The sequence below is a fragment of the Cyclopterus lumpus genome, chromosome 21 (genome assembly GCF_009769545.1).
Source record: "Cyclopterus lumpus isolate fCycLum1 chromosome 21, fCycLum1.pri, whole genome shotgun sequence".
Taxonomy (NCBI): domain Eukaryota; kingdom Metazoa; phylum Chordata; class Actinopteri; order Perciformes; family Cyclopteridae; genus Cyclopterus; species Cyclopterus lumpus.
Window position 1 is genome coordinate 24,003,459 of NC_046986.1, and position 17,000 is coordinate 24,020,458.

At 45.7% G+C, this 17,000-nt stretch overlaps 2 protein-coding genes across 2 annotated transcripts in view; both read left to right on the forward strand.

The window, feature by feature from the left end:
- The first annotated feature begins 667 nt into the window (after positions 1-667).
- Positions 668-9,749, forward strand: arglu1a (arginine and glutamate rich 1a). The gene is made up of 4 exons (XM_034561317.1): positions 668-1,220; positions 4,451-4,676; positions 7,517-7,600; positions 8,235-9,749. The coding sequence occupies exons 1-4, from the start codon at positions 895-897 to the stop codon at positions 8,397-8,399; spliced, it is 801 nt and encodes a 266-aa protein (XP_034417208.1). The 5' UTR covers positions 668-894; the 3' UTR covers positions 8,400-9,749.
- A 6,216-nt stretch (positions 9,750-15,965) lies between these two features.
- Positions 15,966-17,000, forward strand: part of efnb2a (ephrin-B2a) — a 25,997-nt gene continuing 24,962 nt past the window's right edge. Inside the window, exons 1-2 of the mRNA XM_034562386.1 lie at positions 15,966-16,073; positions 16,186-16,790. Coding sequence (XP_034418277.1) covers positions 16,678-16,790 — 113 coding nt within the window. The 5' untranslated portion in view covers positions 15,966-16,073; positions 16,186-16,677. The remainder of the gene's footprint in view (positions 16,074-16,185; positions 16,791-17,000) is intronic.

Consider the following 17,000-nt stretch of genomic DNA (forward strand, 5'->3'; position numbering starts at 1 on the left):
TTTAATTTAAATTTAATTTGAATTGTAGTTATTAATTTTTGAGTAGGAGGGCCAAGATGCAGTGTACTTAAGAAGATGAGGCTGGCATATTACTATTTCATATTTTAAAAAATGACATGTGGTGGATTTTGTGTAGGGTAACCCCTAACCCTATTTTGTATTTAAATTTGAGGTTAGAAAAAAATAGGAGGATTGAATGAAAAAATTATAATTTTCACAATTATCTAATAATATTTATGAAAATACTACCACAAACCACCTACTACTAAATTGGAATGTATCTCTGTCCAAAATAAAAAATAACTGCATTAAACCCAAGCATCTCATTTAGATTACTGTATACATGGTATATATTAATACTTTAAGACCACACATGTATATAATTGGTATAATTAGAGCCCATAGTAAGTGTGCATTCCAAAGGGATTTAAATATATTTGGTTTAAATATATATATTCAAGTCACACTGTTGTACGCACATTGTGTCATGGATTGTTCTAAACTCAGCCAGTACAGACACATATTTCGAAACACATTATACAAGTAATCTTTCCAAATTTCTCTCGAAAAAGTCACATTTGAGGACTGTAATGCATTGATTTGACTAGGCGATCCCGAAGATCTCCGGGAAATACCGAAACCCGCGGTGGCTTCTGGGAAGCTACTAACTCGACAAACCGCCATCTTTCTTTTTAGAGAGTTAGCAGGGCAAAATAACAACCAGTTTTGAATGATCATTTCTTCAAAACAGAATCGTTGAAGAAATTCCTCTTGGTTAATAACAAGTTTAAAGAGTCGCGGGCGAAACGGAATTCCAGATATTGCCCACATATCAGTCATAAGACACAGTAGTTTGGGGTAAGCGCTCTACTAACGCTAGTGGAGGTGGGCAACATGGGCCGATCTCGGAGCCGCAGCTCGTCCCGGTCTAAACACTCCAAAAGCAGCAAGCACAGCAAGAAACGGAGCCGGTCTCGGTCCAAAGACAGAGAGAGGTCCAAGAAGCGGTCCAAGTCCCGAGAATCGAAAAGGAACCGTCGCAGAGAATCTCGTTCTCGTTCCCGGTCCACCACAGCCTCGACCCGCAGAGAAAGAGCAGCCTCGCCGCCAGAGCGCATCGACATCTTCGGCAGGACTCTAAGCAAGAGAAACGCTTTGGACGAGAAGCAGAGGAAGGAGGAGGAGGAAAGAAGGGCAGAAATGGAAAGACAAAGGAAGATGTAAGTGTATTTCATCAAACGACTTTGGACTTAGTGTTACAATGTTACATAACGCTGCATATATTGAAGCGCAATATGTGCTAAGCTAAATGCTAGGCTAGCTGCATTCAGTTGTGTAGGTAGCGTTAGCTCTTTACACTAGCAAGCTAGCCGCCAAAGCATGCTAACGTCAGCTCTACAGGTCCCTGGCTGCACTGCAGGGCCAGCTCACCTCTACAGCTGCATCGCACCTTCAGTTTTAGTTCAATTATGAGGCCATTTGGTTTTAAAATAGCTGGTATTAAACGCAGATTATGATCTTCAGTTTGTACAAGGTTGTTTTAAAACACAAGAATAACAGTTATCTTCCTTGCTTTTCTGTCCATCTGTTATTGTCATAGACTTTCACTGGATTCCAGACATTTTATTGTCATATGCACAGTAAACAGACAGTTAGGTGGCTTGTTGAGTCAGCTGTTCACCAGACTGATGGCCTGCAGGTAGAAACTGTTTGTCAGTCTCGTGGTTCTGGACTTCAGACCCCTGTAGCGTCTGCCTAATGGCAGGAGCCAGAAGAGTCTGTTTGGGGAAGGGGGGTGGTCCCTGATGATGTTGTGTGCTCTCCTGGTGACCCTTGTGGAGTAAATGTCCTGAAGTGAGGGGAAGGCTGCTCCTGAGATGAACTGTGCAGTTTTATCATACGCTGGAGTGCCGTCCTTTCCTGAACAGTGCACTTTCCATACCATACTGTGATTGAGCTGGTAAGGACGCTCTCCACCGTACATCTGTAGAAGTTGCTGAGAATTTTGAGTGGCATACCAAATTTCAGCCTTCTTAGGGAAAACAGTTGCTGCTGAGCCTTTTTTAATGTTCTGCAGTGCGTTGTGAGACCAGGGGAGGTCTGAGGAATGTTCACCCTTTCCACCTCTCTCACCTATGTAAAGTGGATGTATTGCCAGTGCAGCAGATTCCAGGACAGGTCAATGGCCATCCAGTAGCTCTATAACTGGTTGTATATTATATATTAAGACATCACTTTGACAGTTTATTAATGGTGTAATTCATGTAATGAACAAACAAAACCGTTGTAATGTACATCCTAAGAAAAAACAGGGGAACAAATCCCTGCAATGAATTGAATCCTGAAGGTGTTTTTAGTGCTTGTCTGATTACATATCCAATTTTATGTTATTTAAAAAAAAAAAGACGCATCACTCGCAAAACAATTGTTTTCCTGTCACATATGTTTTTGTAGATGGCATGAAAGTTAAAATATTCTAAACTTTTGAATGGTGCACTTCTCCCAGCCAATCAATGAAATGACAGAATGAAATCAGATCCAGGCAGGGTAGGTTGCATGTTTACAGTTGTGCCCCAAGCAGTGTGACAACACACCTCAGTTCTTAATTGCTTCCTGTTGAGAGTGAAGAAGAAGAAAAAAACTGTAGGTAAACATGATAGGTGATCTGCATAAAGATACCGAAAGGGGAGTCGACTAGGGCTGAGGACTGTTTCACTACCCAGCCTAGTCTTGCCTGATCTCTGGTTGCATGAAAATAAGATGGATGAAGAAAGACTAAAGGCTAACCCAGCAACACATGGTTGGGGGCTGTTGTGCCCACATCTTTAGAGATCTGGCTCCATCGTTGCATCCCGGATCAAGCTGTGCAGGTCTCTGCGTACGTACATCAATGTCGCTTGGGGCTCAAACAAAAGTTGATGGACAATGTGTCCTTTTTTCTTAATGCCATAGTATCAGACCAGACAATTGTTCAGTTGGTGCTGTTGCATTCCTCTTGATGCAAATTAAAAAATGCACTAAACAAATGCACTTTTTAGCTTTTGTCTTGGTTTTCTATTGTAACAAATGCAATACAACTGCATTTTGTTTCACAGCCCTGTGTTGCACAGTGATAATACATTTTCCTTGAACCGTGACCTCTCAGTCGGCTACTGTTCTGGACAGGCTCATTCATTCCTAAAGGAGAGTTGGGTGGCATTCCAGTGTTTCCAAGAGGTTTACAGCTTCGGGGGGGGGGGGACCGACCGACCGACATTTAAAGGAAACATGATGCGTGTCTGTGCGCATCGGGGTGGAACTCCGAGAAGCGTTAACGCGACCATGTAGAGACAGGAATGACATGCCGTTGTGTAGATACGATCAATAACATACGTTTAGTTTAATAAAAGAACAAAGACCTGTTCTTTAGGAAAGGGAACCTTACATTACTAAAGAACAAGGTGTAGACCTGTTCTTTAGGAAAGGGAACCGTACATTACGTCTGTTGTAATCTGGTGCTATAGAGAACATTACAGGGGGCAACACTGCATTCTAAGTCAAATTCCCACACGGCCTGGACTTTGCGGTACTGTATGTAGTCAACCTGTGATTTGACCACAGCATTGTTGGTTTTACATGCAACAAGCATAAATGATGAAACGTTAAAGGTGTTTTGTACTCATGACATGTTGGATGTTAAATCTTTTTCCAAATCTGCAATAAGCACATGTCCATTTCATCGAACCAGTTGGCTGGCTGCATCTTCTTATACCATATCTCCTTCTCAACATTTAGCATGTTCCCAATTCCATATTATGTACAACATACTATTAGCTTTTTTTTAATTAACTGTTGTGTGTATGTGTGTGTGTGTGTGTGTGTGTGTGTGTGTGTGTATATATATATATATATATATATATATATATATATATATAATTAAATTTTTTTCTTTTTTTTTTCTTTAAAGCTCCCCTCCATTCACTATTTATTTTAATGTATACATCAACAGCAGTGTGAACCCTATCCACCCTAAACCTGGCTAGAATAGTATGTAGATTGAACATGAGATCCACACTTTTAATTTGCTTCAGCTGAAACATGGGAACACACTTCACTATAACCTTGACAGCACTGCAGAGGACACCATTACAACTCAGGCTCTTGACTGTTTGATGAAAAAACAATGTTACTGGGGAGCCTCAGAACCACAGTGGGCCGCAATGTTATGTCGGCCCTGCTGTGGGAGGACAGTGGAAACACCATTTCAGCATACTCCACCAAGCCAGTGGAATAAACTACACTAGATGCACTATAAACCAAAAGTGTCACACTGTGTGTGACTGTGACAGAGGTCACCAATAGAGCTCCATGAGGAAGAAATAATGCTGCAGATAAAGTGTACCTGTGTTATTTAAGCAACAACAACAACAACAATATATATTCCTCTTTCCATCTATTTATTTTCCTCCAGCCGGCAGCTGGAGGTCGAGGAGAAGCTGATCGAGGAGGAGACGGCACGGCGAGTGGAGGAGCTGGTGGCCAAGCGGGTGGAGGAGGAGCTGGAGAAGCGGAAGGACGAGATCGAGCGGGAGGTGCTGCGACGCGTCGAGGAGGCGAAGCGCATCATGGAGCGGCAGCTGCTGGAGGAGCTGGAGAGGCAACGGCAGGCAGAGTTGGCTACGCAGAAGGCCAGAGAGGTAACGCTCGGTCGTTTGGAACGCAACCCCTCCATGTCCTACATATCTCCCAAACCCCATAACCCCTGTCCCCATCTCCTTCGCCGTCACCTGCTCTGACTGTTGCCTCTCTAAGGAACATAAGGGGACAATGGAGGTGGAGGCACATCCCCGCTCCTCCCAATTTATTTTTCAGAAGGTAATCTGGCCACGGTACAAGTTTCACTTCAGAGCCTGGAAGTAGCCGTCCTGCAGGGAAATTAAGTACTTAATGGTTACAAAGCATTACCACAAATTCAATTAAGTGTCAGTGTAACTGTTTATATGGAAATGTCTTACTATTTGAAATATGTGAGATGAGAAACTCTGCACATGAATCATAGTGCATGTTACTCGCTGGGGAGCAATGCTACAAATTCATACAAATAATGTCACTTTCTACAACATGTGCACAGTCAAGTCTCCTTCTCAAAAATATGGCTCCCCAATATCTATCCTTTATTTTCTTGCAGGCTCCTAACAGGTTTTGCACTGAGAGAATTTGGGTTTCTCTCAGAATTAAAATGGCAATTTAGGCTGTAAGCATGACGATGGCCTGTTAAACACTTAAAGGTGGAAAGGGAATGTTGCCACCATTTCTTTTGACTTCTCAAGGAGATTTCCTAACTTGCCAGTGAGAGTCTTGCCATGGCAGAGTTGCATAAATCCACTGATGTCCTTCTTTTTCAGAATTTATTTTCCTGGTTCGACTTGATCTTTTCCTTTTTTATTTGCTAGCTTCTTTGTTAATAATATGTAATAAACAGCTCTTTTCCTAAGCACTTCTGTTTTACAGTCACCGTCTCTGTACATCAATGGCCATTTTTCAACTTTCCAAATGGCTGAAAATGGGAACTAGCCTATATTAGGCTAACTCTTTTGGTCATCCAGGCTTTAGTTTATGTTCTACTAAGAAGCTCAACCATGTAATTGTTGTTTTTATGCAGTTCTTCATAGACTTACGTACAAGACCCTTTGTTTCTTTCTCTCCTTTTGGGTTTTAGAGTAACGGTAGAAACTGTCTGACAAACGCCATCTCCCCCGGCTTCCTTTTGAAAAGGGGGTTTGTTTCTACTCCAGTAATAAGTAAGCCTCGTGACCAGCCAGGGGCTTGGCACTAATGGGGTGAGAAATGTAGCTCTGAGCATGTCCCCTTTACCTGTGTGGACGTATTCGGTCACCCCTCCTGCCATCTGCACTCATCCTCTCTTTCTAAGTCTCTCAGTCCGAGACGCTGTTAACCAGCAAGGCCCTTCTTTAACTATTCAGCTGAAGAAGCTTCAGATATATGCCTACAATCTCATTCCTCTTATGTGAGTGGAGATTTCATGTCTCTCTTGCTCTGACATTTTAAATCAAATTTGATGTGTAGAAATGTTAATCCCATATTTTTTTAATTCACAGACAGTTTGTCCTGCACAGGTTTTCTTTACCACTCCCTTTACCTTCTCTTAACAATCCTTGTTTTGGCAATCTTCTGTTAGACCTCATCTGCTCTTGGATACATAATGACGGACCACTACATTTCCTGTTTCCTGTTTGACAAGTTTAACTATCTGGTCTAACCTTTTTATCTCTTAGCATATTTATATCATCTTTTTTTCTAATATTTATTATCTTATACAGTTAAATAGCCTTTTTCTCCCCAGAAAAACCAATGTACTGTGTTTTGTACTCATGACTTGCTTCTCCCATAGGGTTGCTGCCAAGTTTTATATTGTTATTAGTAAATACATTTTTTAATTTTATTTTTTAAACACAACTCACCAACTTCCTAACTAGCACTTGACCTGAGCTGGCCTGCAGCCGTTCAGCTCCCAGTGACTTTGTCCTGTCCTGTAAGTGTTCCGTGGTCCGGTCCTCCTCGAACACACACAGATGCCACTTTGTACTGTATGCGCCGTCACCCTGCTATCGTCTCAGTGGGGACTGAGCCACTGTAAAGAAAGGAAACAAACAAACCCCCATATAGATGAATGTGAGCTGTGGCTGCAGGCGCAGGCTAAGCAGTACAGAGATCAGTTATAAAGAGGAATGCTGCAGGCGCGGTATGGCAGAATCCCCCCCATACCTACCCACCCACCCCAGGAGCGCTTCTCTGTCTCTGCAGGGGCCACACAGTCCGGAAGAGACAGTAAATATTCAACCGTTTAATGCCGAATGCTTTCACCAGTTGTGTAGGTACACAGGCAAGGAAAATGCGTAGGTATACATGCATTGGTGAGCCAAAACTATTCCCTCCTTTATTTGTATCCTTTTTTTTCTCTTGATGATATTTAAATAAAAATCAGCAATTGTATTTTCTTCTAGATTGAATTGTCTGTCATCTATATCTGTCATCTATTTACGAGTGTGATGATGATGAGTGGGTTCCCCCTTTTTTTTTTTATTCTTGTGTTTAAATTTGAATGTCTTTCACATTAATTCACTGAGTGCCCTAGATGTGGCTTAACTTAAATGTTTTCTAGGAGGGTATTAATGGCAGTAAAGGGAGGGGAAAGACATTTGTGGGTCAGTTTCCATATGCTTACTTTATTCTTTTGGCCCCCATTTGTAATTTTTTTTTTAAACAATTCAGAATTACTGCAAATAATACCACATATTGTGGTTATGTGCGAGAGGCTAACACACTTCTCTGCGGTGTCATGAGTTAGTTGTGTGTGTGTGTGTGTGTGCTGGTGGCGAGTGTGTGTGTGTGTGTGTGTGTGTGTGTGTGTGTGTGAGTGAGTGAGTGAGAGACAATAGAAGGCAAGCGTGTGTGTATGTACATAAAGTGCTTTGTGGCTGTAACCTGTTAACATGGAACCGTGTCACCCGTCTAGGAAGAAGAAAAATCTAAGCGGGAGGAGCTGGAAAAAATCCTAGAGGAGAATAACCGCAAGATTGCCGACGCTCAGGCCAAACTGGTACGCCCTGCTTTGTGAGCAGCAACGCTGCTGCCGCTCTGCCTGTTTTTGATTCATTTATCCAATTTCTGTCTGATTCATAGACCTCATTTAATTGGTTTTCATCACATACAAAATTACCTAACACAATTTATCCTGTTATAATGCTTCAGCATTTAAATGTTAAAGATCTTGAAAACCAATTTTGTATAATATAACGCAAGAAAAGGGGGTTGTTTTCTTCCGCCAGCCACTTAACTGTTATGTCATATTGATATCCACAAATAATCTTTTGGTTGAAAGGTAATGGTTCTGATCACATCCACTGATAAACCGCCTGGTTTATGTGCTTTTAAATCCATCTGTCCTCCACTGATTGAGACCTCAAGGCTTTCACCACAACATCACCGAATAACTTCTAGTCCTTTGGCTTTAAAATGATGCTTATCACTCTGTGTTACCAATGCAGTGGCTGTTTCCCGTTGGCTATATAAGTCTGACTAATTAGTGAAGCAGTGTTTATTTGGGCTGTAGTAAACAGCTGCCCACTAAAAGGAGAAGCAGACACGATGACACTGGATCTTACAGGGGTTTAAAGACCATGAGAGATTTTCTTACTATTCTTTCGACTGCATGTTTGCTTTGCTTCTGACAGGCTGAGGAGCAGTTGCGCATTGTAGAGGAGCAGAGAAAGATTCACGAGGAGCGCATGAAGCTGGAACAGGACCGTCAAAAGCAGCAGAAGGAGGAGCAGAAAATCATCCTCGGCAAGGGCAAGTCCAGGCCCAAGCTGTCCTTCTCCCTCAAGGCCACCGAATGAGACTGCTCCCCCTTCGTCCTCATGTCCCGCCCTGCCTTCGTCTCCACCCAGCTCTCCCTCCTCCATCAATCGACCCCACTCCTCCTCTGAGGAACGCTCGCTTCGTTTTGGAAGTGCTGAAGGAAGGCCGAGGAAAGGGGCGCAGCCTGGTGTGTGAACTTGCTCTTCCCTGTGAAAGGCCCACGTCGTCGTCCCCAGTCTTGAAGAGGAGGCAGCTCTTTGCATTTGGAAGACCCGACTGTTCCTTCCCCCCTCCCTCTTCCCCCATGCACAGATAAATCTTGTTTGTGCTTCATTTTTTTTTTTCCACCAGTTTTATTTCTATTTTTAGGGAACTCAAACTTTTGATGTAGAATGCTTTAACATGTCCCTTTCCCCGAAAGTCTTAACTCTGGTGTAACATCAAGCAACTTGTGCGCCTGCGCTCTTCTTACATGTCTTCACAGCCAGCAGACTACAATAGAACACCAGTCCCTGATAGGAGAGTATGTGTGACTTTGTCTAGTTCAGTCTACTGTAACGGTTCATGTGTGGCTTGGGAGTTGGCCTGTTGTTTTCCTGTTATCATTTTTATTTTTTTAAGTTCCTTAAAGAGGCTGGTGACCAATCCCAGCCCAGCCCAGCCTATAAAAGCACAGTTAACTTCCCGTCCAGCTGACAGGTTTGTGTCTTCCACCTCATGACTTCCTTTGCCCATAAGCTCTGTTCCCCATGTAAATCTACAGCTGCTTTTCTTTCTGCTTCAGCTCTGTCTGCCATGTATATATAATTTGTTCTAAATGACAGCCGCATGTCTAGCTGAAGGGAAATGTGAAGCTTGTGTTCGATTTGAAGTTGCTGCAGTGCAGGTGAACTCGGCCTTAACTCCCAAGCTGCCCATGACTGGACCTCGAACCTACAACAGGATATGTGGAGTAGTGGAGGAGAGAGGACGTTTCCTGTATGATGTAATTTTATTAGCCTTGCTGTGATGTGCTGACTCCCACTCCTCCCCAAGTTAACAAAAAGTCACAGTAATGGTAAACACTTGAGTTTTGTTTGATCAGACTGGGAAAACACCCGGCCATACAGTGCGTGTTGTAGTAAATGAACTTGGCAAGGCGCCACACTTGGTAAGTCTTGATTCGTATAGGATGGACAAGTTCAGGTAAGATAAGGTTTGAGGTCAGCAGCAGTGAGAGAATGAGCGTGTGTGTTGGTGTGTTTGTGGTTGTGAGTGACAGGCAGGCTGACCTCAGGTGGGTATACTGACTTTTTGTTATGTTGTGGGATTTTGAATTTGTCATGTAATTTCCCCCCAATTGTCAAGGGACTGAACAGTTCAATAAATCCATTGAATGCCTCCACTGATGACTTGTGGTATGTTTACAATGCAGGGGGGGTTGTATGCTCGGCCTAATGTTCCACGTGGCTCTTAACAGACAGACGCTCAGTGAGGACACTTCTGTCACAGTTCTACCATGTGTGTGATGCTCTTAAGAGGAAACCCTCCCAAACTGTACTAGGCTGGACTTAAATTGGCCTTTAGGGAGCTCAAACAAATGAGTTAAATTGCCACTTGCATGCATGGCGCTTCAGTCATTTGAGATTATAAGTGGTTAGGCCTGGAGTTGGAATGGCATTACTGGCAGAGCTTTGTCATTGTACTCTACATCATATCGCCAAGTTAGAGAAACCCTTTTTTGTCCAATTATTTAGAATCTTCAGTTGAACTGGTTTGTTCCCACCAAGTGAAGTCTGGGGAGACAAAGACGTTGATCATTACAAACCTCTTCTCTCACTGCATTGAAGTCACTGTGGGCTCGTGGATACAGAACATCCAGGTCATTTCATCTGCATGTTATACTCTGAAGTCAAACTTTTATTGTCATGTGCCCCTGAGAAATTTTTATAGGAGTTAACGAGCCAACAGATAAGATGTAATCAAACGCTCATTATACATCCATGCTGTAAACATGTCCCGAGTGGTGGAGGGACCCCAGAAGACAGGCCCTCCAAAGTATTGAGTAATGCATCAATATGCCTGTGCTCAAAGAATACTATCCAAACTAATTTGGGTCCCTTTTGCTATTTAAACCCATCGTCATGGTTTCTATTTTTGTTAAATAGTAATAATACAATAATATAAACTATGAAACTACATTAAAAGAATCCTTATGTTCTCTGTTTTAATCATAAACAAATATGCAATAATTGCTGGGTAATATCTACGTGTCTTTTCCATATGACGAGATGATAAATAATATGTGAGCGTGCACTGGGGTCCATCATAACAGCGTGTCCTGGGGTCCATCCCAGTGTGTCCTGGGGTCCATCATAACAGCGTGTCCTGGGGTCCATCCCAGTGTGTCCTGGGGTCCATCATAACAGCGTGTCCTGGGGTCCATAACAGTGTGTCCTGGGGTCCATCATAACAGTGTGTCCTGGGGTCCATCCCAGTGTGTCCTGGGGTCCATCATAACAGTGTGTCCTGGGGTCCATCCCAGTGTGTCCTGGGGTCCATCATAACAGCGTGTCCTGGGGTCCATCCCAGTGTGTCCTGGGGTCCATCATAACAGTGTGTCCTGGGGTCCATAACAGTGTGTCCTGGGGTCCATCATAACAGTGTGTCCTGGGGTCCATCATAACAGCGTGTCCTGGGGTCCATCCCAGTGTGTCCTGGGGTCCATCATAACAGCGTGTCCTGGGGTCCATAACAGTGTGTCCTGGGGTCCATCATAACAGTGTGTCCTGGGGTCCATCCCAGTGTGTCCTGGGGTCCATCATAACAGTGTGTCCTGGGGTCCATCCCAGTGTGTCCTGGGGTCCATCATAACAGTGTGTCCTGGAGTCCATCCCAGTGTGTCCTGGGGTCCATCATAACAGTGTGTCCTGGGGTCCATCATAACAGTGTGTCCTGGGGTCCATCCCAGTGTGTCCTGGGGTCCATCATAACAGTGTGTCCTGGGGTCCATCCCAGTGTGTCCTGGGGTCCATCATAACAGTGTGTCCTGGGGTCCATCCCAGTGTGTCCTGGGGTCCATCATAACAGCGTGTCCTGGGGTCCATCCCAGTGTGTCCTGGGGTCCATCATAACAGTGTGTCCTGGGGTCCATAACAGTGTGTCCTGGGGTCCATCATAACAGTGTGTCCTGGGGTCCATCATAACAGCGTGTCCTGGGGTCCATCCCAGTGTGTCCTGGGGTCCATCATAACAGCGTGTCCTGGGGTCCATAACAGTGTGTCCTGGGGTCCATCATAACAGTGTGTCCTGGGGTCCATCCCAGTGTGTCCTGGGGTCCATCATAACAGTGTGTCCTGGGGTCCATCCCAGTGTGTCCTGGGGTCCATCATAACAGTGTGTCCTGGAGTCCATCCCAGTGTGTCCTGGGGTCCATCATAACAGTGTGTCCTGGGGTCCATCATAACAGTGTGTCCTGGGGTCCATCCCAGTGTGTCCTGGGGTCCATCATAACAGTGTGTCCTGGGGTCCATCCCAGTGTGTCCTGGGGTCCATCATAACAGCGTGTCCTGGGGTCCATAACAGTGTGTCCTGGGGTCCATCATAACAGTGTGTCCTGGGGTCCATCATAACAGCGTGTCCTGGGGTCCATCCCAGTGTGTCCTGGGGTCCATCATAACAGCGTGTCCTGGGGTCCATCATAACAGTGTGTCCTGGGGTCCATCCCAGTGTGTCCTGGGGTCCATCATAACAGTGTGTCCTGGGGTCCATCCCAGTGTGTCCTGGGGTCCATCATAACAGCGTGTCCTGGGGTCCATCCCAGTGTGTCCTGGGGTCCATCATAACAGCGTGTCCTGGGGTCCATAACAGTGTGTCCTGGGGTCCATCACAGCGTGTCCTGGGGTCCATCATAACAGTGTGTCCTGGGGTCCATCATAACAGTGTTTCCTGGGGTCCATAACAGCGTGTCCTGGGGTCCATCATAACAGCGTGCACTGGGGTCCATCATCACAGCGTGTCCTGGGGTCCATCATAACAGTGTGTCCTGGGGTCCATCATAACAGCGTGTCCTGGGGTCCATCATAACAGTGTGTCCTGGGGTCCATCACAGCGTGTCCTGGGGTCCATCATAACAGCGTGTCCTGGGGTCCATAACAGCGTGTCCTGGGGTCCATCATAACAGTGTGTCCTGGGGTCCATAACAGCGTGTCCTGGGGTCCATCATAACAGTGTGTCCTGGGGTCCATAACAGCGTGTCCTGGGGTCCATCATAACAGCGTGTCCTGGGGTCCATCATAACAGCGTGTCCTGGGGTCCATCACAGCGTGTCCTGGGGTCCATCATAACAGCGTGTCCTGGGGTCCATCATAACAGCGTGTCCTGGGGTCCATCATAACAGCGTGTCCTGGGGTCCATAACAGTGTGTCCTGGGGTCCATCATAACAGCGTGTCCTGGGGTCCATAACAGCGTGTCCTGGGGTCCATCACAGTGTGTCCTGGGGTCCATCATAACAGTGTGTCCTGTGGTCCATCATAACAGCGTGTCCTGGGGTCCATCATCACAGCGTGTCCTGGGGTCCATCATCACAGCGTGTCCTGGGGTCCATCATAACAGCGTGTCCTGGGGTCCATCATCACAGCGTGTCCTGGGGTCCATAACAGCGTGTCCTGGGGTCCATCATAACAGCGTGTCCTGGGGTCCATCATAACAGCGTGTCCTGGGGTCCATAACAGTGTGTCCTGGGGTCCATCATAACAGTGTGTCCTGGGGTCCATAACAGTGTGTCCTGGGGTCCATCCCAGTGTGTCCTGGGGTCCATCATAACAGCGTGTCCTGGGGTCCATCACAGTGTGTCCTGGGGTCCATCATAACAGTGTGTCCTGTGGTCCATCATAACAGCGTGTCCTGGGGTCCATCATCACAGCGTGTCCTGGGGTCCATCATAACAGCGTGTCCTGGGGTCCATAACAGCGTGTCCTGGGGTCCATCATAACAGTGTGTCCTGGGGTCCATCATAACAGCGTGTCCTGGGGTCCATAACAGCGTGTCCTGGGGTCCATCATAACAGCGTGTCCTGGGGTCCATCATAACAGCGTGTCCTGGGGTCCATAACAGTGTGTCCTGGGGTCCATCATAACAGCGTGTCCTGGGGTCCATAACAGCGTGTCCTGGGGTCCATCATAACAGCGTGTCCTGGGGTCCATCATAACAGGTTTCATTATTTTATCTGGAAACACTTTGATATACCCACCACGCTAAGTTCCTTGTAGGTGTAAACCTACTTGGCTAATAAAAAAGTTTCTGATTCTGATTCTGATATAAACTAATGAATTCAATTGGAACTGTTGACTGTAGGTGCAAGGGAAGCCATGATGGATGAATATTATTTGTGGGTTAATGTAATGAATTAATAAACTATTATGAATAAACACTGACTAACGTGTTCACCCAGATCAGCGACACTGGTCTCCTTATTTTCACTTCGTTTATCTTATGACTCTGGACTTATGGTCTGTCGTTTATTGCGCACAGCGCAGTCCAACACGAGCCTAAGATATCCCCCCTCCCGGACGCCCCGCCCCGACCCGGCCTACCCCGGCACGGCCCGGATCGGCCCGGCCGCCCGCCCGGCCGCGCCGCTGCTGAAGAAGCCTGTGTGGACACTGAGCCTCTATCCCATAGGGCAAAGAAAAAAGAGCCGTTTACGTTTGTTTGATAAAATACAGAAGGTTAAAACAAATAAATACATTGTTGAATGGCTGATTCGAAACTTATTATTATTATTATTATTATTATTATTATCATTATTATTATTATTATTATTACGTACGTAGCCTACTATTTACTGTTACTTTATTCTCACGTTCTGCGTTGATTTTAAATGAATTGTAATCTTTCTGCCATCGGGAGAACCTTCAGGAAAGACGAGGCTTGTTTTAGAGGAAGAGAGATTCAAAACACAGCTCTGAGTCCGAAGAACAGCGTGACAACTATAATGTAATAATGCTGACTACAAGAACATGTTTTTGGGGGGAAATGTTTTATGGAGAGAAAGAGGCAATTAAAAATGCATTGTGCTTTTTCACCCGCTTTTAATATAGTTTTTATTTTATTTTTTACAAAGAAAACTCAATTTGCAAGTCCTAACCCACAATACACTATTTCCAACCCGTCTCCCCAGTCCCTATAGAGAGGTGCGCTGATGGGTTTACTTGACTACAAGTGTCATCATCAGAGAGCCGCGTGCCAGTCCTGTTAATCTAATTCACACATTCCTTAACCGTCTCTGGTTAAAGCGATCCAATAAACACGCCGTCTGCGGTGAAAGCCGTGGCTCCTCTGTGTGTTTATTCCAGGGCCGGAAAGGAGAGAAGTGGGATCGGACCCGATGTTCCCTCGGCCTGATTATCAGAAGCAAACGGCCGCTTTCAAGTCGCGAGAAGCCGCCTGATCGAATTAAGTTCCGAGGTGTCACCACTTCACACGTGACATCCGGGTCTCTGCCACCTGGCTGGAGGTGTGGGGCTGTTGACTCGTCACATTAGAGGCCAGCGACAACACACAACGTGTGAGTGTGAGCCAATTCAATTAGGCTTCCGATTCACTTTAATGTGTGTTGAAATAATGTTGTAATAGTTCAGGAAGCAACTATGCAGCACACACGTGTCAATATTAACAACGGGATAATTGTGTTGGTCGGTGACAGAGTCCAGTAAACAATAAATAAATACAAATGAAAACTTCCCAAACATGTCAACACGTTCCCATTTAAACAGCCTCTATGTCCGGAAACAATATTTGTTTAAAAAAAATACTATTAAATACAATGCTTTCAATTGTGTTTGCTATAAATTAACACGCTCTGTTGTGTGTTTTTTTGTTTCAAATGTCATTTGGATGCAGGATGAAACATAATTCGATGGTTTAGGACTTGCTGCCTCTGGAGCGGTTTTCCGCTAGTGGGCGCTCTTGCCTTTCGAAAGAACCGTGAGCCTCACCTGAGACCCATCAGAGCCCAGTGCATATGAGCCCAGTGCATATGAGCCCTGTGCATATGAGCCCAGTGCATATGAGCCCTGTGCATATGAGCCCAGTGCATATGAGCCCAGTGCATATGAGCCCAGTGCATATGAGCCCAGTGCATATGAGCCCAGTGCATATGAGCCCAGTGCATATGAGCCCAGTGCATATGAGCCCTATGCATATGAGCCCAGTGCATATGAGCCGTATACATATGAGCCGTATACATATGAGCCGTATGCAGCCAATGCTTCTCGTTGTTTCCATGATGGCCATGCACAGAAACTATTAACGCCGAGCAGTGCGCGTGCTGCGTAGACTGAGAACACCGATTCTGCTTCTATCTTATAGTAACAGTTATTATAATCTGATGTATCATTGAACTCAGTAGATTGATCTATATCATGTATGGTACTTTTATTGTGTCCCCATTAGACCAGAATGACATGGACTCGCTCACCAAGTCACCGTATACTGAACCAGTTGCCCCCGCTGAGTGACAGCAGAGCTCCTCTGACTTCCCTGGGACCAATCAGCGGCGGCGGGGGGCGGGGACTGGGCAAAACCAGCTCTACCAAATTCCCAGTCGCGGTCCCTTGCAGTTACTTTCCTCGCAGGTTTCGGAGCAGCGGAGGCACCATCCCTACGCGGTCTGCGGGCGTTTCGGGACGGATCTGCAGCATTTACCCGCAGCACTTGTTGGGGACCTCTAGTATGATAACTTCCATTCCAGCTCCTTTGATTTCGTTCATTCTCATATTTAATCATTTTCTTTATTTTGACCACCCGACCTCATTGTCTCATTTCCCTGCTGTCACCCACAGTTTGTTGCTCTTCACCAGCAGCAGCAGAACGGCCTGAACGGGGAAGAGCTCACCATTCCACCCGCAGCCATCACGGTCCTCCTCACTGCTGCGGCTCTGGATGTTGGCGTGCATTGCTGGACTATAACCCAGGGGGATTTATTTTTGAGCCCGGCTCACAGCGGACACCGCCCGCCTCACAGCGGACACCGCCCGCCACTGGCTTCTCTCTGAGGGATGTATGAAGTGTGCGCTCTGAACGGGGAGCTGTCCGCTGAATGAACTACTGCCGTGCGCCTTTGGCTTTTTGGAGCAGGTCTCTCATCTGGAGATGCTCTAGTACGTCTGCTCGGGGTTTGTGGTCCGTGCGCATCCCCACTGGATCCGGATATAAGGTGAAGAAATTGCCGCGGTCAGCCTTTTCTGGAGCGCTTGTCCTCTGATTTTTTTCTCTGGACATATTTGGTTATATTGAGGAGGATTGTGCACGAACCGGAGGCGCGCAGGCTAACCATGGGAGACTCGATGTGGAGATATTATTTCGGAGTTTTGATTATTGCCTTCGAAGTGGACTTGAGCCGGGCGCTCATCCTGGAGTCCATCTACTGGAACACAACAAATACCAAGTAAGTGGAACACAAGCCGCGCGGCGCCGCGCGTGTGGCGACGATTTCATGCCAGACTCCGTTGAAAGATCCAACAATTTAATGTTGGCTTGCGGCCGCCCGGGACTTTGGCTATATGCGTAAAATAACACAAATCAACATGAAGTATTTATTTGAACAGAACCAACTTTTCAATTCAAAATATATTGAGTGGAACAAAGAGCACGCAGA